The sequence below is a fragment of the Cetorhinus maximus genome, chromosome 8 (assembly GCF_964194155.1).
Source record: "Cetorhinus maximus chromosome 8, sCetMax3.hap1.1, whole genome shotgun sequence".
Taxonomy (NCBI): domain Eukaryota; kingdom Metazoa; phylum Chordata; class Chondrichthyes; order Lamniformes; family Cetorhinidae; genus Cetorhinus; species Cetorhinus maximus.
In genome coordinates, this window is record NC_135886.1 from 81212819 (window position 1) to 81237421 (window position 24603).

Consider the following 24603-nt stretch of genomic DNA (forward strand, 5'->3'; position numbering starts at 1 on the left):
TTTGCAAGAATGAAAGGCAGCGTCTATAGACCCTGGGTCTAGCTAGGCACCAACCAGCAATGGCTTGCTGTGGCTCTTCAGCGGCGTGTATGGGAGCCCCAGTCGCCCCTTCTTCCTGAGGATGCTCTGCCCAGCCAGGTGCCTCCATTGCTCTCTTCTCCTTCATCTCCAATCTCTGTATGCCATAAGAGCTGGGTTACCAGGCTCCATGCTCCTGATGTACTCCTCCTGCAGGATGAAAGAGAGCCACGTGTACTAAGAACCTCTCTTGGTTAAGTCTGAAGGCCCCTTTATGCATCCCAGAGAGCGCTGGCCAACACTTGATGGTCAGAGTTTAGTGCACTGCATGGCTGCCCGAAACGCCACTCATCTCCACCCCACTCCACCCGATCGATTGGCTGCAGCTTTGCCCATCGGACTGCATGCTGTGCTCTCAGCTCAGGTGCAGGCATTCTCCTAACCCGCGCTGCAAGGCTGCATCGTTAGCTTGAACCATGGGGGAAGCTGGTCCAAACTTGGATGATGACATTGGAAGGAACTGTAAGCGCCTCCACCAGTGACTGCTCCATGGCCAGCTTTCACAAAAAGATTGTACAACGTGCCCAATCGTCCACTTGTTCTCCAGCCCCATAAAACGCACACTAGTTAGCAGGATGTCCCCGATGGGTGAAAAGCTCTGGAGCACTTGGTGGCACCTTCAGGCCCCTGCATTGCTCAAGTGGGCAGATAAGCTAAAGGCCTGACTCCAAGCATGTCAACGTGGCTGTGACTGAACTGTCTCAGCTGCGGAGGAATGGTCATTTTATACAAGATTTCCCCGATGTGTGGCCCCTTCCCTCCACCCCCTCCCCCACATGTACTTGTGTACCACCATCAACCACAGCGCAGCCCTTGAACCCCACAACTCACCCCAATTACAGTGTAGCCTTTGCCCCTCCAGCTCGCCCCAACTGCAGTGCGGCCCTTGCCCTGACATCATACTGACAGCCAGCCAGGAAAAAGCGATTTACCTGTGCCTTCGTCTGAATTCGCGGCGCCTCAACCTTGAAGTCGAACAGGCGACCCTCGCAAGCACTGCTCAATGTTACTGTGTGCACTCACCTCTGAGTTCCCCTCGAAGAGCAGCTCGCCAGGGTTCACCCTTGTAAATGCTGTTCTGAAACACGTCAGCCAACATGCCCGGATGATCCAGTGTGGGGGGATGTTTACAGCGAGCAGGGCTTAAAATCAAGTTCCTGACGTGCGGCGGTAGGAAACGCGGCCCGCCATTGACGGGCAGAGCAGATGATCGCAAACTGGTTTCATGAGGAGTGGCTTTTGGCCTTCCTGCCATATTATCCGCTCACGCCCGCCAGCATGCCCGTGACAACGGGAGCGGAAAATTCCACCCAATGTCTTTGGGTTCAGGAGAAGGAAAACTAATTTCACACATCTAGGGAGCATGTCTTGGAAATCCACTGAACAGTTAAACTTCAGCCTAGGGTGCTAAGTCCAGTACAAGGGGAGGGCGGGGGTTGGTAGGTAGGGGCATCCCCTGAAAGAAGCTCGAGGTGTGCCCAGAAAATCATCTTTCTCTTTAAGGATCCATGTAGTCCCCATGGCTAACCCCACAACGACAGGTTGGCAGATGAATGTTGCACTAGGCCAGGGACACAAATCCTTCAGCCTGCAAGTCCTCAGCCATGACCCCTCATCCGTCAATGTCCTTGTTTCGGGATCAGTGGAGGCTCCATCTCCATCAAGGCTCATTGAGAATTGTCAGAGACAAACCTGCCTGAATTTGGATTTGTTCTTCTGGCTGTAGATCTGGTACATCAAAAGGGTCATGGAATTTTTGCCCTGGCATCATGCCGTACATTGTGGTTTACAGAAGAAATGTGATGGATTATTGGGAATAGCTTTTATATATCCAGAAAAAGACAGAGTTTTATCTGCACATGTGCAAACCGACGCACATCTTAGTCTTCCCATGTCTTGCGAAAATGGAGAAAGCCTCACTTTTCTGAGGCTACAGTACTTGATATTTATCAATTTTACTGCCCAAGCTCTGTCTAGCTTGAATACACGAGTGACTATCAATTAATGGTCATTTTTGGGTTCTTTCTTTCACACGGGTTAAAAAAAACATGTCTTTTAAATGTTGCTTTTGTTTCTCTTCTATGAAACACGTAATCCACAACACAGGTGATTTCAGCTATTGTAACAAATCTGTGTTAAGTTTATTGAATATTCTTTTAAAAGTCTAATGTTGTGTTAAGGTCTGGGCCTACTATAATGTGTCACTGTTCTCCAACTACATACAGCTCCTTGTTACTATTATAATTAATAGATGAATTAGTAGATGAACTCTGGAAAACTAAAGAGTCAGGGATTATAGGTAAGGATGGTGAACTCACTCACCTCAAAGGATGGAGGATTGCAGTGGTAGTTGGACTGAACTTGTAACGTGATGGTTCCCATCATTTCTTTCTGTAATCCAAATAGAAAGTAGTTTATCCAAATGGACAGCTACCCTCAAACAGAGCAAGACAAATTGTTTTCCTTATGAGCAAGCTGATAAACAACAGATGTAGATTAAAGTTGAAGACCATTCATTATAGACTGCCACTCGGTTAAGTCATGTTTCAACAAAAATAACACTGTTACCCTTTTGTCACTGAATTACATTTACATGTACTCCTATACATCAGGGTTGCTCTGTGCCTCCACCCTCTATTAAAAATCTTTCATGCATCTATGCTTTTATCTCCATCTCCAATGTGTGTGAGAAATCTATTAGGAACTCTGATAATAGGATCTAGTTTATTATATTTTCCTTCAGTAATGTGTCTTAATCTTCAGTTTGAGAGTGCCACCCCCTATTGCAGGGACACATTTCCATTGATACATTTGGCATCCTGTTGGGATGGTCTCTGAGGAAGATAACTGAGTTAGTGCAGAAGTTTGGGTGAGGGAGAAGAGTAGTCATCAAAGTTCAGGCCCTCTACACAAGCTAGATGATGCCTGCTGGAAAATAAATGTATACTATGGATCCACAGCCACTAGAATTTTACTTGAGACTGACTAAATTCAATTCATCCATAACCTGAAAAAGGAGAGGAGATATTCAGCCCATTGGTCTGATTACTGCATTACGTTAATGCTGTGTAAAAGTGTTGCTGATCTGTTTGTTTTGAAGTGGACTGGACTCTAGAGAGCTCACTACTTACCAGCACTAACTGCAGCTGCTCCACTGTTTGATTTGCTGCACTCTTCCCATTTATTTCCAGAATTTCATCACCAACATGGAGTGAGCCTGTTGATTCAAGAAAATGACACATCTTCAACATCACTGGGCGATATAAACACACAAGGGCTGAGTGACCAACTGAAGCTGGGGCCGGTTCTCTCCTATCTTTGCAGAAGGCACGTGACAGGTTCCAGTTTTCAATGAGATGGGAGTACTCCCCCGCCCCAGCACCCCCATCACTTCAAAAGATGCAGAGCTCAATGCAGCCTTTAACAAGACAGGGGCTTGCACATTCCTGCCGCTATGATAGATGCAGTGTTGAAACCAGCTTTCAGGGAGGCAGGAGGTCTGCAGGTTCCTGTCACTTCAAAAGATGCAGGGCTACACCCAGCAACAGGCAAAGGGCTGAATCCACATGTCAGCGAGACCCTCTTCTGTCACCATGGTGGATGAAAGTTAAACCCACCCCTCAGTGAGGCAGAGAATCATTGGCTGACAATAAAGCAAAGATTTGAGAGCAGAAACTCATCCCGTTTTTCTGGTACAAAAGGAAAATACAGTGGTTGCTGGAAATTTGAAATACAAAAAGAAAATGCTGGATATACTCAGCAGGTCTTGCAACATCGGTGGAGAGGGAAACAAAGTTAATGAGTGGAATTTTATTGGGGGGCGTGGAGGGAAAGTTCTGGTGTTGGAACCATATGTGGATCACGTGCTCACACTAGTGGGCAGCGGGACTGCATTGGCAAACTTACCAGGGGCAGCCTCCTAAGTGGCCACCACTGGACCTGCCATCTAATTAAGGACAGTGGGCAGGCTCTTCATGCTGCTGGCCCAATCTAAAGATCTAAAGCAGGCAACTCTAAAGATTCAGCAGCGCCAAGGGGAGAGGCAGGCTGTCAACCTCAGGCCTACAGCTGGTAAGTTAAAAAACATGGACCCAGAGTCAGAGAGAATGAAAATCAACCAAGGTTCCTGCTTCTAGCCCTGTAATGTGAAGATCAGGTGAGGACAGGATCAGAAATGACAGTGGAGCTAACTGTCCCACTGTCATGATCAACCCATGAATCTAGGCCGTTCAGACGAGGTACTGGTGGATACCTCAGTGCTCATGACCCTGAACCGCACAGCAAGAGGAGATAAGAAAACGAGGCAAGAAATTATGAAATATTAAAATCTCAATTGGGTGTCAGATATAACATGGTGGAAATGTAACCAGTCTGTTGGGGGTGGGGAAGGGGGGGTGGAAGGGCAGCATCTATTTGGGTTTCACACCTTGCCTGTGAATCATCCCTCCATGCAGGATCCTTCCAATGACACAGCGCCCCTTGTCATTCAGTTTTAGAGTAATTCCCTGCGGATACAAAAAGTGAAATTAAACATCTTTCTAAATGGCATGTGTGTGAATCTGCAAAGTGGCAGCAAAATAGAAAGAGCAAGTAATATTCTTACACCACATTAAGGACTATGTACCTGAGTGTGAAGGGACTGAACTTAAACCTAACAAAGCAGGCAGGTTTGTGTCAGGTGGGAGGTTAAATTCTCAAAAATTTGTTTCCCAACCGAAACCCACCTCCATCCCAACTATTTCTAGCTTTAGCTGAGGTTCGGAGGTGATTGGGCAGTTAACCCACTCCAAGGAGGCGGGTTACAACGTTTAATATGACAACAAGGCTGCAAGTCTCATTGTTATTCATGTTTTCAACTTTAACTCTGGTTGGCTCGGGTTCTCGAGTGTCAGGAAACATAACTGCTTAATCGAGGTGAGGACTTTGTACATTCAGGAAGCGCGTGCATTTACACACACCTCCTGAATGCAGGTGCCTGCCTGAGAAGCATCTGAAATTGACCCTCTTCCCCCAACAATCTCCCCCCCGCCAAAATCCTGCGAATCCTCCACCACTCAGCAAGTGTTCCACCCTCCCAGACACCAAATCCTCCTCCTGGAGGGCTGTAAGCCCTCCCCATAGCCTCCGATCTTGGTCCCCAGGCCACTGACCTCCCTATCTCAGGCCCCCAACCTCACCTCAATGACCAGCAGCCCTTCTGATTGAACCCACCTCATCATCGCTTCCCCACTCCCCAATTATTCCTTCCATCTTCCCCAATCCGGATCCCATTCTCCCCCCTCCCCCACCAAAGTCACCACCTCCTCCTGTACCAATCGACTCGACCACCCCCCTCAACGTCCCAAGCCTGGTTGACCCCATCCTGCTGCACCCCACCCCCTGATCAAGGCAAATATTTTATAACCAATGAAGTTTCTAAAAGGACCATGCACAATGACCCCACCACTGAACATCAAGCCATTGTTTCCAGGACTGTTACTGGCCTCATCTCCTCTGGAGATCTTCCTTCCACAGCTTCCAACCTGATAGTCTCGCAACCTTGGACGGCCCGCTTCTACCTCCTACCCAAAATCCACAAACAGGACTGTCCCGGCAGACCGATCGTGTCAGCCTGTTCCTGCCCCAAGGAACTCATTTCTTGCTATCTTGACTCTATTCTCTCTCCCCTTGTCTAGTCCCTTCCCACCTACATCCGTGATTCCTCTGACACCCTACATCATATCAACAATTTCCAGTTCCCTGGCCCAAACCGCCTCCTCTTCGAACAGAGGCCTGAACAATCCCCATTCACCACTACTCTCCTCCGTCTGGCTGAACTTGTTCTCACACTGAACAATTTCTCCTTAAACTCCTCTCACTTCCTCCAAATAAAAGGTGTGGCTATGGGTACCCGCATGGGCCCCAGCTATGCCTGTCTCTTTATGGGGTATGTGGAACATTCCTTGTTCCAGTCTTACTCCGGCCCCCTCCCACAACTCTTTCTCCGATACATCGATGATTACTTCGGTGCTGCTTCATGCTCTTGTCTGGACCTGGAAAAATTTATTAACTTTGCTTCCAATTTCCACCCCTCCATCATTTTCACATGGTCCATCTCTGACACTTCCCTTCCCTTCCTTGACCTCTCTGTCTCAATTTCTGGTGATAGACTGTCCACCAATATCCATTACAAGCCTACCGACTCCCACAGCTACCTCGACTACAGCTCCTCACACCCCGCTTCCTGTAAGGACTCCATCCCATTCTCAGTTCCTTCGCCTCCGTCGCATCTGTTCTGATGATGCCACTTTCAAAAACAGTTCCTCTGACATGTCTTCCTTCTTCCTTAACCGAGGTTTTCCGCCCACGGTGGTTGACAGGGCCCTCAACCGTGTCCGGCCCATCTCCCGCGCATCCGCTCTCACACCTTCTTCTCCCTCCCAGAAACATGATAGGGTCCCCCTTGTCCTCACTTATCACCCCACCAGCCTCCGCGTTCAAAGGATCATCCTCCGCCATTTCCACCAACTCCAGCATGATGCCACCACCAAACACATCTTCCCTTTACCCCCCTGGCAGCATTCCGCAGGGATCGTTCCCTCCGGGACACCTGGACCACTCCTCCATCATCCCCTACACCTCAACCCCCTCCCACGGCACCTTTCCACGCAACCGCAGAAGGTGTAACACCTGCCCCTTCACTTCCCCTCTCCTCACCGTCCAAGGGCCCAAACACTCATTTCAAGTGAAGCAGCATTTCACTTGCACTTCCCTCAATTTAGTCTACTGCATTCGTTGCTCCCAATGCGGTTTCCTCTACATTGGAGAGACCAAACGCAGACTGGGTGACCGCTTTGCAGAACATCTTCGGTCTGTCCGCAAGCATGACCCAGACCTCCCTGTCGCTTGCCATTTCAACACTCCACCCTGCTCTCATGCCCACATGTCCGTTCTTGGCCTGCTGCATTGTTCCAGTGAAGCTCAACGCAAACTGGAGGAACAGCACCTCATCTTCCCACTAGGCACTTTACAGCCTTCTGGTCTGAATATTGAGTTCAACAATTTTAGATCATGAACTCTCTCCTCCATCCCCACCCTCTTTCCAATTTCCCCCCCTTTTTTCCCCCAATAATTTATATAGATTTTTCTTTTCCCACTTATTTCCATTATTTTTAAATGTATTTCCATCCATTGTTTTATCTCTACCTTTTAGCCTTTTCGATTCCTTCACCCCACCCCACCCCCACTAGGTCTATCTGTACCTTGCTTGTCCTGCTTTTTACCCTTAATTAGCACATTCCTTAGATAATATCACCACCTTCAACACCTCTTTGTCCTTTTGTCTGTGACATCTTTTAGTTATCTCCACCTATCACTGGCCCTTTATCCAGCTCTACTTGTCCAAGCAACCCCCCCCCCACTTAAACCAACTTATATTTCACCTGTTTTCTATTTTTACTTAGTTCTGTTGAAGGGTCATTCAGACTCGAAACATTAACTGTGCTCCCTTCCACAGATGCTGTCAGACCTGCTGAGTTTCTCCAGGTATTTTTGTTTTTGTTTTGGATTTCCAGCATCCGCAGTTTTTTGCTTTTAAGTTTCTAAAAGGTATCACATGAACAATTTCTAACGACTTGAATTAAAATTAAACCTTTATTGTAGACAGCCTGAATGTACAGCCTAAGAAAAGAACCAGGGAGGTATTAGCAGTTGGGCTGTTTTTTTTATTCTTTCATGGGATGTGGGCGTCACTGGCAAGGTCTACATTTGTTGCCCACTCCTAATTGCCCTTGAGCCAAGTGACTCGTTAGGCCATTTCAGAGGGCAGTTAAGAGTCAACCACATTGCTGTGGACCTGGAGTCACATATAGGCCAAACCAGATAAGAATGGTAGATTTCCTTCCCTAAAGGACATTAGTGAACCAGATGGGTTTTTACAACAATCAATGTTAGTTTCATGGTCATTATTACTGAGACTAGCTTTCAACTCCAGAATTATTAATCAAAATTAAATTCCACCAGTTGTCACAGTGGGATTGGAATCCATGTCCCTGGAGCATTAACCCGGGTTTTTGTATTACTAGTCCATTACAGTTACTCCACTATCTCTCCAATGTGATAGGCAGCTCTCCTTTTTAGCTAGTTGAATCAAGTCTCCAACAACAATCATAGGCATCCCAGTTTCAATTTCATTACATTAAATGTTCAATGGGCTATGCTGATGACTCCATTCATTAAAGCAGTCCATACATGAACCATATAACCAAAAGGTTTCCAGATTTGACCATTGCTCTTTGCTGCTCTAAGTGATCTCAGCCAGGGTAACTATAGGCCTCAGGGTGCCTTTTTCACAAAGTAGCAGAGAGACAATTATGTAGGGTTAACAATGTGGGCCTCTGACTATGATTCTTGTAGGTAGGTATGTGACTGAGAACAGGATCAGGTTGCTCTGTGATGTTCTCCCCACCAATGGCCAATAGCTTGTCTATTACTGTCAAGGCTTTCAAATGAAACAAGGCCACCTCAGAAAGTCAGTGTATTAACAATAATAATTACATTTATATCTTTAACAAATCAAAACATCCGAAGGCATTTCACAATGGGTGGTTCTCACTGAATAAATCAGGAAGAGATTAGGGAAGGGAGCTAAAAGCAACATCAGAGAGATATGTTTTAGGAGCAACATTCAAGGTAAGATAGACGCAGTGAAATGAAGGCATTTAAGAATGAAATTCCAGAACATGGAAAATGACTGAAGACTCTGACAATTGGTGGTAAAGCAGAGAGAGGAAGGGACTGCACAATAGACCTGTGCTGAAAGAGCGGATGGTGTGGTGATGCAAAGCCAGAGGAGGTTGCAAAGATAGGGAGGTGGGAGCCTGTGGAGGGATTTGAAGAGAAGGACTAGGATTTAGAAATTGATGTGCTGAGTGACAGAGGGAGTTGGCAAGGAGACGGATAATGAAACAGAATATGGATGCCTTGATCTGAATGACTTGAAGTTTACAGAAAGAATTTGCATTTATATCGCACCTTTCACAATCACAGGACATCTCAAAGTTCTTCACAGCCAACAAAGTACTTTTCAAGGGTAATCACTATTGTAATTCAGGGTGTTGCTCAAGTGTTTAGCCAGGAAACCGTTGGAAAAGTTGAATATGGAGGTGATAAAGGCATGGATGTCATTTTTAGCAGAAATGGGGATGAGGTGGGAGGGAAGAAAGTTTCAGTGATGCATTTAAATAGTCGCAGTAAATATGAGATGGCAAGCTCAACTCTCAGTTAAGCAAGGGACTGAGGTACATTGCCAGGTGCTGCAGGAAGGGGATGGGATCAGGTGTTAAAACATGAATAGCTGGTGGGGGCCGAGTCAGTTGGCTTTGGTCTTGCTGAGCTCAATGCGGAGCTGCAAAAGATTTGGCTCATCTGTAGTAGTGTCAGACAGGAGATCTGATAGTCAGTGACAGTTGTGGGGTGAGATTGTTCCCCTTTAGGAGGGGAACTCTGTATAAAAGTTATTTGAAGTTTATCTTGGAAAAGCAGCATAAATTGTTTTCCTTCCCAAAGAGCTGACATACCATGGGTTCACTTGTACTTTTCTGGAATGTAATCAATTGGATCTTCTTGACATTTTGTGCCTCGTGTTCTTTACTGTTACCGTTCATGTAAGGGGAGGAGTTGGCACTGCCATTGCTGTAGACTTCTTGGGCAGCATTATTGTATGTCAACATGTAACCCTAAGAAGATAAAATTAACATTTTAGACATATACAATCCTGAAAATAGATTCTCACGCAGGAAAAGGTACATCAAAATCCTGACAGTCAAAAGACTGAAAATAGGAAACCCATGTTCCATTTAAATAGAAGAGGGACTTTTTTTTCTAATTTCTTTCAATTGTTCTGTCCATAATTTTCTATAATATATAAGCCTTCTTCCCCCAATGTATTTTGAGCAAATCATTTTTTGTCTAAATATTAGAGCTGGAAGATATTCCTGTGAGGGTTCAAATTGTTATCTGAATACATTGGTCCTTCCATTTATCTATGAAAAACAGGGATGTTTACATATCTGAATGGAGCTATCAGCAGATTTGTGCAATGAAGTGAGAAGTTTACTAACAAGTCAAAGGCAGACATATCTTATCAGGTTGTACTGTGCACAAGACCTCATTTTGTACGATGTAACATCTCTGAACATTGGAGTGTGCAGCATATTTGCCTATTATCTTTATTCATTTGGTCTGTTGCCGTAAAATTTGGTTGGTTGCAGAAGCCTTTACATTCTTGAACGCCATTATTTATCTCAAAAGTAACAGAAAAGCTCCTGCAGATTCTGAATGCATTGCAAACAATGTTCCAAATTTGAGCTTTGATTTACACCAGCCACTCACCACTCCTTTAGGCAGTACTACATTCCCAATCACCAACAGCTCATCATAGGAAATTTTCCATTTGGTTGTAAACCTGGGACAATTTTTCAGGTGTCATCAGCAAAGGGTGTCAAAGCTGGTTTAGTTTTTCAGGTGAGATGTGATTCAACCTACAATGGGCATTTGCAGTGACTCTGAGGAGTTGATCTTAGTTCTGGAAATCCCTCTGAAAAAACAGCTGGGCAAGCTGAAGGAACCCTTTCCCTTTTTCCAGCAGCCACTCCTGTGAGGTAAGCTGGGTTTCAGCTAGAGTACTAGCCAAGGCCGAATACAATTTTGAGGGCGGCTGTTTGACAGAATGACAATTACAGAAAAGATCCAGTTCAAGATACCTCAAAGCCTGAGGATAATAGTAGATGAATGCATTCATATGACATTTATCTGTTCACTATTTTAACACAGACATTAACTTGTTTATTTTAAATAGATAAGCGTCTCTGCTAAAATTGCAGACATGTGAATGTAAATAACATATTAAGCATCTGCCTGCTAATTTCACAGCAATATTTTTAAGGTTCATACGAAAACAATTCTAAGATTGTATTATTTTATAAAATATTGAATGTATCCTCTAATCTGCCAGCTATACTTAGTTTGGAGTCACCGAAACAGTATTTCAAAGCCAAAGTGCCTTCAGTTCAGGTTTACATATCAGGCATCACTCCAGCTTCAGGAAGTAGTCTCACCCTGTTTAGGATTAGACCAGTTTAAAGTGGACTTTTGGAAACTTTATCCTAGGTAAAAATCCATCTTGTTTTCCATTACATTTTCTTTTGTTTTTCAAATTGACTCATCAAAGCCACCCCAAGGTGGAAGGACACAGTTACAATTCATTATGTTATCCAGTCCCTAAGTCCCATCATCTAAAAGTGCAGTCACCAAAATCAGAGGCTCATGCAGTCCCTTGCAGATCATCATTAACATGTTAATACAACAGGGTGGCTTGTTACTCTGACCATCACTAACTGAAGCCCCAGTCTTCAAGTGGTGATCCAATGAGGCCAGTTCAACATCTTGTAGATAACCAGAATGAGCTCTCAGGTTTAAACTGAATATTCTGCCAAAGCTAGTCTAGCTGCCAGCTGTTAGGAAAGCGGATATTTTCTCTCCTTTTATCTCTGCTCATCTTTTTTGGCTCTTACTAGAATTACTTTTTGGATGGTAACCCCTTCTTCAGAGCCACTTTTCATGCATCATCCTAGAATCTCTATCAGCATGTTTCTCCATCTCGGGAGACCTGGCAGTTGAGCCTGAACTAACAACATCTTCAATAGCATACAAGCAAGAGCCAGCAGGCTTTATCGAATAGCTGATTATTCCCGCCCTCCCTTCACCACCCCAGAGGCAGTGAGGCCAATTATGGAAGTTCAGCTGCTGCCCCAGCTGAGATGAAACCACTTTGAATTGAATATGGGGCTTGTCTGGTTTTATGACGCAGTTTCGCACTCAGTGATACATACCTACACCCAATAAATCAGTGGGTATTTTAAAAGGAGTTGGGAAAGGCGCCCATCTCAGGTGTTAGTGGAAATGATTAGGCAAAACATTCCCATAAGTATGTTTTAGAGTCTTGTGTTTATGACGGGGAAGGGGTTATTTGGCCATGAGGAGCAGTTGCCCTCAAACAAGGTCTGATTACCAAGCCACCACTGCAAAGCGTGATTCAAATTTCTTTTCTGAATTTCTCTTGAAATATCAATGACATTGCAAGTTCATCACTATCAAATTTCATTAGAGTTTCAGGGTATTTCTGATTTGGAGTTGATAGCAGGGCATTTGCTGCCTGTGGTTTACATGACAGTTTGATAGACTATGTCAGGAGGGCAGTGAAGGGGCCCTCAAAGAATCCAGACTGAGAATTTGAAATAGCTTCTACACTAAATGTTCTTTACCAGGAAAATCTCTCCAGGCTGCTTTAAAGACAAACTTTAAACAGGTGTTGTTGGAGTAGCTGTGTACCTCATTCTCAAAGAAGATTGGCAGTCAGAGTCAGAAAACCCTTTCACATGAATCCACCAGGGATGGTTTTTATCTGTTCAGTGTTATGTATAACCAGAATGAATGGTGGATCTTTTCTTCTCCATCCCTTATTGAAGACACTGACTTGGGTTCAGATACATTACAGGCTCAGGCTGCCCCCTGGTAACTTGCACAAATGTCAGTTCTTCATGTGCAAGCCTGACAGTAAGTGCCAGCAGGTAATTTTTCCATGTGCGGCTTCACAGTTGATTCCAATCTTACCCCTACCTGACATATATATATGCATACACGGCTTCCAGCAACAGTCACTGGATAGTGACCAGGAACAGAAACTGTGCGGGTCATTTTAACCTAATCCCCCTACTGGGAAATTGATGGCATCAGATCAGTCACCCAATTTACACCTAATAGATTTTACTTTTCATTGAAATAAAATCGGTTGGGCTGTTAAACAAGTATTTGATCTGCTCTTGCCAGCTTCATGCCAGGCAGGTTAGGTTAAATTGACCTCACATGGATGATTTCCTCCTAACTTAAGGGCAGCAAAGTCAATTATAGCACCCCAACTGAAGCCACTGCTGAGTTCAATCAGTTCAACACCAAAGGTTTTTACTGATGAGCTCCCAAAGGGTTCTTTTTGACATTAGATCTCTCATAAATCTGATCCCTTTCCTTGTAAATACCAAACTGTGGCCTGATGGAAGTGTGATTGGTGCAGTTCTCAGGTGCCTGTGAAACTGTAAACTAAAGCTGTGTGGGGTGGAGTATGAACAATTCAAATTGTCTGGCACTGTCAGGTAAACCATAGGTGATTTATAGAAAGACTTCAGTGAAACATAAAAACCTCTTTATTGTGCACTCCATTACTGAGAAAGTGGCTGATGTTTGAGGCCATTGTTATGTTGATCTTCTCACATAACTGAAAAGCAACCAAAAATATGTCATTCATTAATGAAGCATCACTTTGCTGCATTAACACAAATGCTCCTTACGCCCACATTGGCTTGCTGTACATCTTTAACACACTGAAAATACATATTAGCTTTAGTATCCAGGCAGCAATCCACTGACCATTGCAATGGGACCCCACGACTGCAAAGAACCTCAGCATCAGTTTGAACCTGAGCCTATTGCTGGAGTCTGTTGGGTACCAGCACAAAACCAACAAAATACTTAAGTACTTACACAGAAAAATGAGAGGGTTGAAATATCTTAGACCTGTCACAATGCAAATAATGCATCACATGGGTTCTAGTGTAGTACAGTTTTAACTCAGATTCAACATTCATAAAAGCAAAATACTGCGGATGCTGGAAATCTGAAATAAAAACAGAAAATGCTGGAAAAACTCAGCAGGTCTGGCAAGATCTGTGGAGAGAGAAACTCTACAGACTCAAAACGTTAACTGTGTTCCTCTCTCCACAGATGCTGCCAGACCTGCTGAGTTTTTCCAGTGTTTTCTGTTTTTATCTCAACATTCATAACTTTAGTGCGTCAGTTCACTCATTGTATGAATGTTGTTTCAAAGCAGTGGCTTATGTGGTGCCTCCTCTATATGCTAATGCATAGTTTCTTCAGAGACAACAACACTTAGATACAGCTTTGCAATCGTGTGTTTTGCTTCTGAATCCACTAAGGATGCTATTTGATATTTTTTTCATAGAATGAGATATTAAGTAGACTCACAGCTTCATGACATATTGCAATTATTTTAGTGGATCAGTCCAAATTACCTCACATACCACTCTGATGTACCTGCACCTCTCACTGTAACACCTTTTGATACTCTGTAGCACTCTGACATTCTGATCTACACACACTTCTAACTGTAACGCTGTTAATTCACACCTGTCACAAATGCTGAGCTTTGCAATACAATTATGTTTTAAAAGGTAACTTAATGCAAAACAGATAGTCTGAAAGAGGGTGGTGAATTCCTGGTAAACACCTCAGTTCAGAGACATGTCCATGTGACTTCAGGTTGCCATGGGGATAAGAGTTGAAAAGGGAGACGAAGTCAAATAGAAACTCATTTGTCAGATTGCAGTTCCTAGCACCTCTCATAGAATCTTATTGCTGCTGAGAACCAGGGAGTAGAGAATCAGAACCGTCCCAGGGATAGGTCTTCCCTGTTCTGTAGGAAATGATGGGGAGCAGGAGCAAAACTCTATGGGGAAAACACTTTTACCAGACCCAACTAAACCGTTAAAAGTGGTTGGATACAGAAATTTCTGGAATTCTAATTTGTCAGGACTGCTGTGACCTGAAGGAGAGGGGGATTTGTCAAGGTGTGCCTTGCCGGTGATAATCGTATCCGGAAAACTCAATGGGAGTGGAGAGATTGGCAACAGACACTGGAAGACTGGACTCGGCACGGTGACAAGTCTAAAAAGTGAAATCTTCTCCTTCAGTTATTTCTGTTGGGTCGTTCGGGAAATTCATCTCTTTTAAAATCTTATGCGTCTTTACACGGGTCATAACACGCGTCCTGTACTTTTTTGTTCAGTATTGCCCAATGTGCCTTGCACCTTCAATCTATTTTGCCCCATGACTCCTGCCCATCACTATGGTGAACTCCAAATACCCTGCCTCTCACTGTCACATTCTCCATACCCCTACCTTCACTGTAACATTTTCCAAATTTTGCCCCTTACTGCAACATTCAACCAAAACAACAACTTGTATTTATATGCCTTTTATGTAATAAGACATCTCAAGGTACTTACAGAGACATTATAAACAAAGTATGACCCTGAGCCACATATTAGGACAGATGATCAAAATCTTGGTAAAAGAGGTAGGTTGAGGTAGCGAAGCAGAGCTAATATGGGAGGAAAACATTCAGGGTTGTCCAGTGACTCCTGTGGAAAAACATGTGGACCATAGGTATGAAACGTGGATAATGAGTGTCGCAGACAAAATTTATGGGCAAAATTTTACTTTCTGTGGGCGGGTGTGCACCTGACCTGAATGGGTGTAAAATCACGCAAGATGATGTCGAGCGAGCATCCTGAAGCCATTGCACAATATTTTGCTTGACGGGCACAGGTGTCAGTTGGAAGAGCACCTGCCGACAATTAAGTGGGCAACTAAGCTCATTAAGGGTGCAAAAAAACAAATGAAGGTAAAACAATACAGTTACAACTTATAATTATTTTGTAGCAGGCCTGTAGTTTCTTAAATGAGTTGATGCTTTAGTTGAAATGAAGGTCTTGTAAAGCAATGGATTCTCAGTAAGCTGCAAAGCTTCTTGTAGTTGACTTTCCAGGAGGTTGGTTCTCAGGTGAACTCAATGTTGCAACATATTGGGGGGGGGGGGGGATTTTTAATGTAGACAACTAAATGGCTTCTCATCATGTGAATTATACAAGTTCAAAGTCCTTTTTCCAAAAAAAAGGGTGGTGTGCTGATTACAATCCTGTGTTGTCATTTGACATTTTGAGGGTTTGAGACAGCCAGTGCCTTTGTATTTGAGTAACCCATTCAATTTGAAATTACCCTTTTAAATTAATTTCAGAAATGGTATTGATACAGCATCAGTCTGGAAGGTTCCTTTTGATTCCTTTTCAGACAGTGGGGTGGTTTCAATCAGCAAAAGAAGTCACCTGATCCTCGAGCACCTATCATTTGCAGCCTTTTGTTCAGTTAAGTATTAACTGAAAGTTCATAATATACTGGAACATGACAATGATTCAATTGTGATGCTCCCCATGGTTAAATGATCTGCAGTGTTCACTGTCAGGGTTTCACATAAATAATACCACTTGGCACAGTAGAGTGAGGCTGCCAATACCTGTAGAACCATTTTATTTCAGTAAGGAATGTTGACAACATCATATACACTATATGGGATTATTCTCTAAATATGTATTGTCAGTAGACAACCTCATCCACTAACAGAGCACATTAGAAAATTGTGTGCATGATTTTACAACCTCCAACATCAGCAGGTGACATCCTCTATCACATGTGCAAAATTGATAAAATTCCCCACTGTGCGCCATTTTTAGACATCGGAACTGTGAAAGAACATTGACATCCTGGAGAAGGTTTGGGACAAAGTTAATTGTGGTTCTTTGGGCACAAAGTCCTCTTGTGGGGGGCATCCAGAACAAAGGCCATAATTTTAAAGTTAGAGCTTGACCATTTAGGAATGTAATGGGGAAATACTTTTTTCACATGAAGGGTAGTGGAAATCTGGAGCTCTTTAGCAATTAATGGTATTAAGGGATATGGAGCGAAGACAGGGAAATGGACTTGAGATACAACATGGCAGAACTGACTCAAGGAGTTGCACCGCATCGTGTATTTCTATTCCTATGTTTTTATGAGGCAAAGCCTTTAAGGGAAAAGGTAGTGGAGGGGCTGGAAAAACAGTCAGAACAGTCATGCTGAGTAATTGCTGATAAAACAAATAACTCAGCTAACATAGAAATCAGCCTTTAAATATTATGCCCTGTGCAAGGGCATGTTATGGGTTTTTGGTGCAGTGTAATGCTACAGATTGTCAAAAAACTAACTACAATGATATTGAATAGGTGGTACTTGTAGGGCATGCCACCCCTTCAAAACATTCGTCAGTCAAGCTTAATCAGTTTGGAAATTGCAAATTTGTCATATGAACTGAGGGAACATAAGCCAGAGGTTGTGTTACGATACAACATTACTGACTGCAACTTGTCAGCTTTCATTCTCCATAGGCATGACTGTGTTACACAATAATCTGGACTGGAAATCTCATATGACGCATGGTCTCAAGGTTTACTGCAGTATTAAAGAGCAACCAAACTAGTCAGCACTTTGCTAACATGGAGGAAGGAAAAGCAATGCTGAGGCAGGCAGAGCCCAGAGTGACTTGTTTAACTTTAATGGTAACAGCACAGGCTACTTACTAAAAGTATCTAATAGTATTAACACCAGGTGCACAATTTCAAACAATCTCCTGTTACTCCCAAATTGTAACAATATCTCCAACAGTTAGACGGATAAAAACACTCAGAATTAAAGGAGATCGTTACTCAGTGTTACTTACTGAATGTTACTCAGAGAAAGGTCAGCCTGCTTTCCCACCCACTGTGATCCAGTAACTCCTGATGGAACATGCATGCTTGGACATTGGGTAAAACGAGATTGGTCCTGACTGCTATACCCTCCACAGTTAAATATCCTGCCCAGTCTCCTGTCAGTTCTCATATTTGGAGGCTGGTCATTTGAGGGAGAATCAGGGGGTTACAAGTGTCTATAGAGCTGCACTGTAGAATGGACAAGAGGGGAGAAAAACAGGTGAAAAGCTACAGCCTGTTAACTTCTGCCATCCAAAGAGTGCTTTCACTGTAATTTTGTCTGCTGAAGTGTAATACAAACCTTCCATCCTCACTTGTTTTAATGCAGCAAACAACATAATTTTCTCTGGTCATTATAGCAATTGCTAGCACTCAGCCAAATGATATTGAGAATCATAATGGGAAATGTTGTACCCAGTGATGATTGGAACATAATTGTCAGCCTTGCTTTCTAAAATCTCTGAAGCCTATGTCTGATTTTCAGTGCCCTGGCTATTTTACCCATTCTCTGACCTTATTAGATTATTTACATTTAAAAGTTTTCATTATCAGGACTACCAAGTCAGCAGGTCATGCCTGGCTTAGCTAGCGTTACCCATATAAATGTTGGCGGAATATGGATATTAGTCTGTGTTGCTGTCACAACCAGAGCAGAAGCCGAAACCCTGGCCACTCACCCAAGCCATAGCCAGTTTCCCTGTGCCCTAACCATGTTCCACACATCCAGGTCACATTTCCTATATCCTGCCACTCACTCTGTGCATTTGTAACCAACATGGTGTCCTGGCCCACTCTTGTGTCCTGGCTGCACTCATTGTGCTTTGGTCATTCTATTTATGCCGTGACACACAACCAGTGCCCTAGTCACACATTTCACCCCCTGGCATCTTTCCCCACGGTATGCAATGGATAGTATAGAATTGTGTGTAGCTGTGACAAATAGCTTTCCAACACTGACAGTCTGGAGTTAAGCATAAAGAATGACCATTTGGAGGAGAACCAAAGTGCTAGCATGTATTATTCAACCACAATACAGCAAAGAGTAGAATATTTTTTTAAAAAGGAAAATTATTAGCTATTAAACCTGGTTAAAAAAGGAGCTTCATGCTACATTTGTTTTTAATTCTGATGGTTCTATCCATCACCGGTGAACTGGACCCATCCTTCTCTATCAGGGTATAATTGAACAGGATTTGGGACATTTGGACAGGAACATATTCTATTAGTTCTAGTAAGGTACTGAAAATCATTAAAAAAACTATTTGGAGCCTTTTGTTTTGGTGTGCCTCAAGGTGAGTAAGGATATTTACACTCTGCAAGGGATCAGTTCTAAGTTGAGACTCTAGCATTAAGCATTCTTATGTCCCGCTGTTCGGCCCCAATAACATACTCTATCCTTCATCTCAGAAAAGCCTCTCCTACTGCATCAGTACGATTTTGTTTTTCTAAATCTGCAAGGTTGCCGGTTTAGTGTCAAGATGCAGCAAATAGGAGCAGTTTTGTCATTTGGAACTGTGCTCAATAAAATCAGGTTGAAACTATTTACAACCATTTGCCATTGAATAGCCTGAGAGGAAGAGTTCTGTCAAGCTGGACTAGAATTGAATCCAGGCACCACAAGTGAAAGACCACAATTCTAACTGACTCCCCAAAGTACTCAATTTTGCCATCAAAAATAAATCAATCATTCTTCAGGACTGTACGCTAAAACAAAAGCAAAATAATGTGGATTGTTGGAAATCTGAAATCAAAACAGAAAATGCTGGAAATACTCAGCAGGCCTGGCAGCTTCTGTGGAGAAGGAAACAGATTTAAAATTTTAGGTCAAGGACCTTTCTTCAGTAACATTGGCCAGAATTTTCCAGCCCCACTGCAGCGGGTTTCCCCGTGGTGGGGCCGGTGAGCCATTGAAATCTCCGCTCACATCAGGGGGAGCAGTAGACCCCACCAGCATGAGGGCCTGGAAAATTCCAGTCGTTAACTCTGTTTCTCTCCCCACAGATGCTGCCAGAGTTCCTGAGTATTTTACTAATTTTCTGTTTTTATTCCTTAGGATTGTCTTTGCTAAGAGTAAAGCTCAAAATTATACAACTTGCATTAGCAAAATCAGCAAAGATTGTATACCTTCCCCAACTCCAATAGCACTTAATACATGAACAAGCTATCTTTGACTTAAAGGCTTGAATTTTTCCTTTCCCACTGGCATTGGGCCTGTTCGGTGGCGTGAGTGGACAATAAGGTGAGAAGGCCAAAATTGGTTTCACGATGTCGTGAAACCAGTTTGCGATCGTCCACTCGGCCTGTTGATGGTAGGCCGCATTCCCCGCCATCAGGAACCTCATTGTAATACATCAGCATATCATTATAAGGCTAGCCCACTGGACTCATCCCGCTCACTAGATTGTTCGCCCACGTCGGCGGGAAAACACACCTACGTGTTTTACAACAGCATATATAAAGGTGTGCACTTGGCGGGCTGCACTTCGCTCGGGACTTCAAGTCTTGTTAGCCTACCTTGCTTCGGTTAGCACTCGTAGTCATCAGTGCCAGGCTTCACAGACAGCACCACATCAATTTTAGGGGGGCCCATGGGTAGGTCTCCAACTACCTGATTAGCCATATGTTGGTGGTTTTTCAATGGCTGCAGGGAAGGGGAAGAAGTGGCCTCAGGCAAGGGAAGAGGTTGCAGGACGAGAGCTATACTGGGGAAGGAGGGTATCTCAGGTTGTGTGTGGGGGCACATGTTGATCTGTATAAGTGGCCTCAAGATGGTGAGGGCTGAGGAGGCAGACTCCAGAGGAGATGTGGCCAGATGAACATATGAGAGTATGTGTGTGAGAATGGGTGGTGATGTCCCTTGAGCTGGCATGAGTGAGATGCCAGTGAATGTGTAATGGGCTTGAGTGTGTGAGTTTAGAGTGATGAGGTGGTTGCCATACCCTGGCTGCACGGATGAGATAATTTATCCTCTATGTGCATTGGATGGCCAACATCTTCTGTGCAGCATTGGCACTGATCACCACTGCCATCGCCTACCAAGCCAGAGTGGTAATGTAGTTGCCCTTCCTGTGGCCAGGGCGGGGGTTGACGACATCACAGAGGGCCTCCACAGTGTCCAAAAGGCACTTGAGAGCTGCAGTCTTCTTGCCTTTTGGGGCCATTTCTTCTTTGCTGCAGTCCTGGGCTGGAAGCACTGAGCATGGCCGTACCTTAAATGTGGTGCCTGGCGTGATGAAGTGGCAAGGTGGATTGCATGGTGGGCGAATGAAAGCCTGCCCACCATGGAAACGGTGTGTTTCCCAGGAATGCATAATTAATGCAGCGAGTTTGGGATGATATGGCATGAAAGTTCACCATCGCGGCTGACGGATAAAGCGTCGTTTTACCCACCCGCTACCACACTTAGTGCAAATCTGGGATGATTCTGTCCAAGAGGTTTAACTGGACTGGATGGAAGATTTACTTCAGAGCTATTGACACAAATTCTGTTCAGAGCATCGTGCTTTCAGCATTGTCCCTTTCATGTAATATGTGCGTTACGAACTTGTCAGCCAAGTTATTTAAGGTTCAATGGATAAAATCATCTATTATATCTGGGTAACTGAGAAGAACTTTTCAGCAAGGCTGAACAGAGTTGGACTTTTGTGTTCATTTTTGCTTACACAAGTTAAAAAAGGATTCTTCCAATCAATTTCTTAATGTGTACTGGAAGAATAGGCTGCATTTACATTAGATTAATGAATGACATTAATAGTTGAAGATTGACTCGTTATTCTGGAATTTAGAAATATTGTATATTCTCTTCTTTGCTCTTTTATTGTAAATGCAATGAACTTTCTGATTAAAACTTGCAGTTCCAGATTCAGCTTTGATATTCATTTACCTCATGTCGGTTCAAATCACAATATCTTTACAGTGCAGAAGGGGCCATTTCAGCCCATCGAGTCTGCACTGCCTCTCTGAAAGAGTGTTCCACCTAGTCCCATTCCCCTGCCTTATTCCTGTAACCTTGTACATTCTTTCTTTTTAGCAACCCAATTCCCTTTTGAATGCCTCAATCGGACCTGCCTTCACCACCCTTTCAGGAAGTTCATTCCAGGCACCAACCTCTCCAAACTATCCACATAGCTACAGTTCTTTATCCCTGGAATCATTCTTGTGAATCTCCTCTGTACTCTCTCCAATGCCTTCACATCCTTCCTTAAGTATGGTGCCCAGAACTGGACACGGTACTCCAGATGAGACCTAACTAGTGTTTTATCCAAGTTCAACATGACCTCCTTACTCTTGTACTCAATGCCTGCATTAACAAAGCCTAAGACACTATATGCTTTATTAACTAGTCTCTCAACATGCCCTGCCATCTTCAATGACATATGTGCATACACACAGAGGTCCTTCTGTTCCTGCATCTCCTTTAGAGGGTCTCCCTTTATTTTATACTGTCTCACCATATTTTTCCTGCCAAAATGAATCACCTCACACTTCTCTGCATTGAACTTCATCTGCCACTTGTCTGCCCAATCCACCAACATGTCCATGTCCTTTTGAAGTTCAAGACTGTTCCCATCACAGTTGGCAACATTTCCAATTTTCGTATCATCTGCAAATTTTGAAATCATGCCCTGCACACCACAGTCTAGGTCATTAACATGTATCAGGAAGAGCAAGGGTCCCAACACTGACCCCTGGGGAACTCCACTACAAACCTTCCTCCAATCTGAAAAACAACCATTTATCACTACACTCTGTTTCCTGTCACTCAGCCAATTTCTTATCCAAGCGCCTACTTTCCCTTTTATTCCATGACCTAGAATTTTGCTCACAAGTCTGTTGTGTGGCACTGTATCAAGTGCCTTTTGAAAATCCATATACACCACATCAACAGTGTTTCCCTTATCAACCTTCTCTGTTAGCTCCTCCGAAAACTCCAGCAAGTTAGTTAAACATGATTTTCCCTTAATGAATCCATGCTGACTTTCCTTTAATGAATCCATGCTGACTTTCCTTAATTATCCTGCCCTTGTCTAAGTGACTATTGATTTTATCCCGTACTATAGTTTCCAGAGGTTTCCCTATCACTGAGGTCAAACTGATTGGCCTGTAGTTGCCAGCTTTATCCTTGCACCCTTTTTTGAACAAACGTGTAACATTCTCAATTCTCCAGTCCTCTGGCATCCCCCCTGTGCCTAAGGAAGACTGGAAGAATATCACTAGTGCCTCTGCAATTTCTACTCTCACTTCCCTCAGTCCCCTTGGATGCATCTCATCTGGTCCTGGTACCTTATCTATTTTAAGTAAAAACAGCCTCTATCTCTCTTGTCATCCAGGGCCCTCTGGATTTATTTGTCCTACCTTTCCCTTTCAAGGAAATACACTTTGAAATACCAAACCCATCTTTGGCTTACGTGAAATGCCCATTTAATAGCATGTGGTACAAATCCACAATAGCAGAAAAGCAATGGGGACAGCCAAGGAAAGTGTTATACACTTAATTTTAGAGTAACATGATCGTCAAAATGCAGCTTCGGTGAATTCTGTAGATTAGGCATGCTATAACTACAGAGAGTAAGGTGATAGTGAAGTGGATGGATATTCAGTGCTTTGAAACGGGCACCACTTAAACAAACTGCTTTGCCCTCTGATGGTGTTGATCTTGAATGTTGTTACAGTTGCACCCATCCAGGCAAGAGACAAGTGGTAAATATTCCAGAACACGCCTGACTTGAGCCTTGTAAATGGTGAAAAGACTTTGGGTGGGATTTTCTGGCTCCACCGGCCACCAGAATCGTCTGGTCTTGCTAAAAGTCAATGGACTTTTGATAAAAGCAAAATACTACAGATGCTGGAAATCTGAATCAAAAACAGAAAATGCTGAAAAAGCTCAACAGGTCTAGCAGCATCTGTGTAGAGAGCAACAGAGTTAATGTTTCGAGTCCGTATGAAGAGGGGTCATACGGACTCAAAACATTAACTCTGTTTCTCTCTCCACAAATGCTGCTAGACCTGCTGAGTTTGTCCAGCATTTCCTGTTTTTGTGTCAATGGACTTTTGGCTGGGTTGCTGAACCTACCACAGTGGGTTTCACCATGACAGGGCTGGAAAATCCCAGCCATTAAGGAGTCAGGATATGGGTCAGTCATTGCAGAGTATCCAGCCACTCTGCAAATGCATAATTATGGTGTTGATATGACAGGTCCAGTTAAGTTTTGTTTACTGGTGAATTGCAGGACGATGATAATGGGAATCTCATTACAATCAGTCGGGAAGAGATTGGTCTTCCTCTTTTTGGAGACAGTCATTACTTGGCACTTAAGTGACTCAAATGTTACATGCTACTTGTCAACCTAACGCCAAGTGTTGCCTAAGATTGGGTATTCCATTATTGGAGGCGATGTGAATCATAGATATATAGAAAAGGTACAGCACAGAAGGAGGCCATTTGACCCCTGGAGTTTGTTTTGGCTCTTTTGAAAAGCAATCTAGTTGTTCTCATATTTATCCAATTCTCTTTTGAAGGTTACTGTTGAAACAGTATTCATCATTGTATCAGGCAATGCATTCCAAATCCTAGCCACTCATTGCATTAAGGGAGGATTTTCTCATGTTGCTTCTGGTTCTTTTGCCACTCACCTCAAACCTGTGCCCTGTCATTATTGATTATTCAGCCATTGGGAAAAGGTTCTCTTTATTTGCTTTATGTAAACCCTTCTTGATTTAAACACCTTTATCAAATTACCACAGCTTTCTCTGCTCCAAGGAGAACACCCCCAGCTTCTCCAATCTATCTACATAACAGTAATTCCTCATCCCTGGAACCATTCTGATAAAGCTCATCTGTACCCTCTCCAAAGCCTTCTTGTTTTTTTTTTTAAAGATATGCTGCCCAGAATTGGGCACAATCCTCCAGTTGGGGCCAAACTAGTGTTTTATATAAGTTAAGCATAACTCCCTGGCTTTTGTACTCAATGCCTCTATCTATAAAGCCCAGAATCCATTATGCTTCTTTAACTGTTTTGTTACACTGTGGAAGGCTGTGTTTCTTGCCAATGACATGCATGTGCAGTTGTAT

At 43.5% G+C, this 24603-nt stretch overlaps 1 protein-coding gene across 2 annotated transcripts in view; it reads right to left on the reverse strand.

Annotated features, from left to right (window-relative positions):
- mpp1 (MAGUK p55 scaffold protein 1) overlaps positions 1 to 24603 on the reverse strand; it is a 63093-nt gene that overhangs the window by 21332 nt on the left and 17158 nt on the right. Inside the window, exons 2-6 of one of the 2 annotated variants that reach the window (XM_078547146.1) lie at positions 13313 to 13387; positions 9636 to 9794; positions 4505 to 4583; positions 3210 to 3295; positions 2401 to 2469 (exon numbers count right to left, since the gene is read on the reverse strand). In XM_078547146.1, the coding sequence (XP_078403272.1) occupies positions 2401 to 2469; positions 3210 to 3295; positions 4505 to 4583; positions 9636 to 9794; positions 13313 to 13387 (468 nt within the window). The remainder of the gene's footprint in view (positions 1 to 2400; positions 2470 to 3209; positions 3296 to 4504; positions 4584 to 9635; positions 9795 to 13312; positions 13388 to 24603) is intronic. The other variant, XM_078547145.1, reaches the window with a different exon arrangement.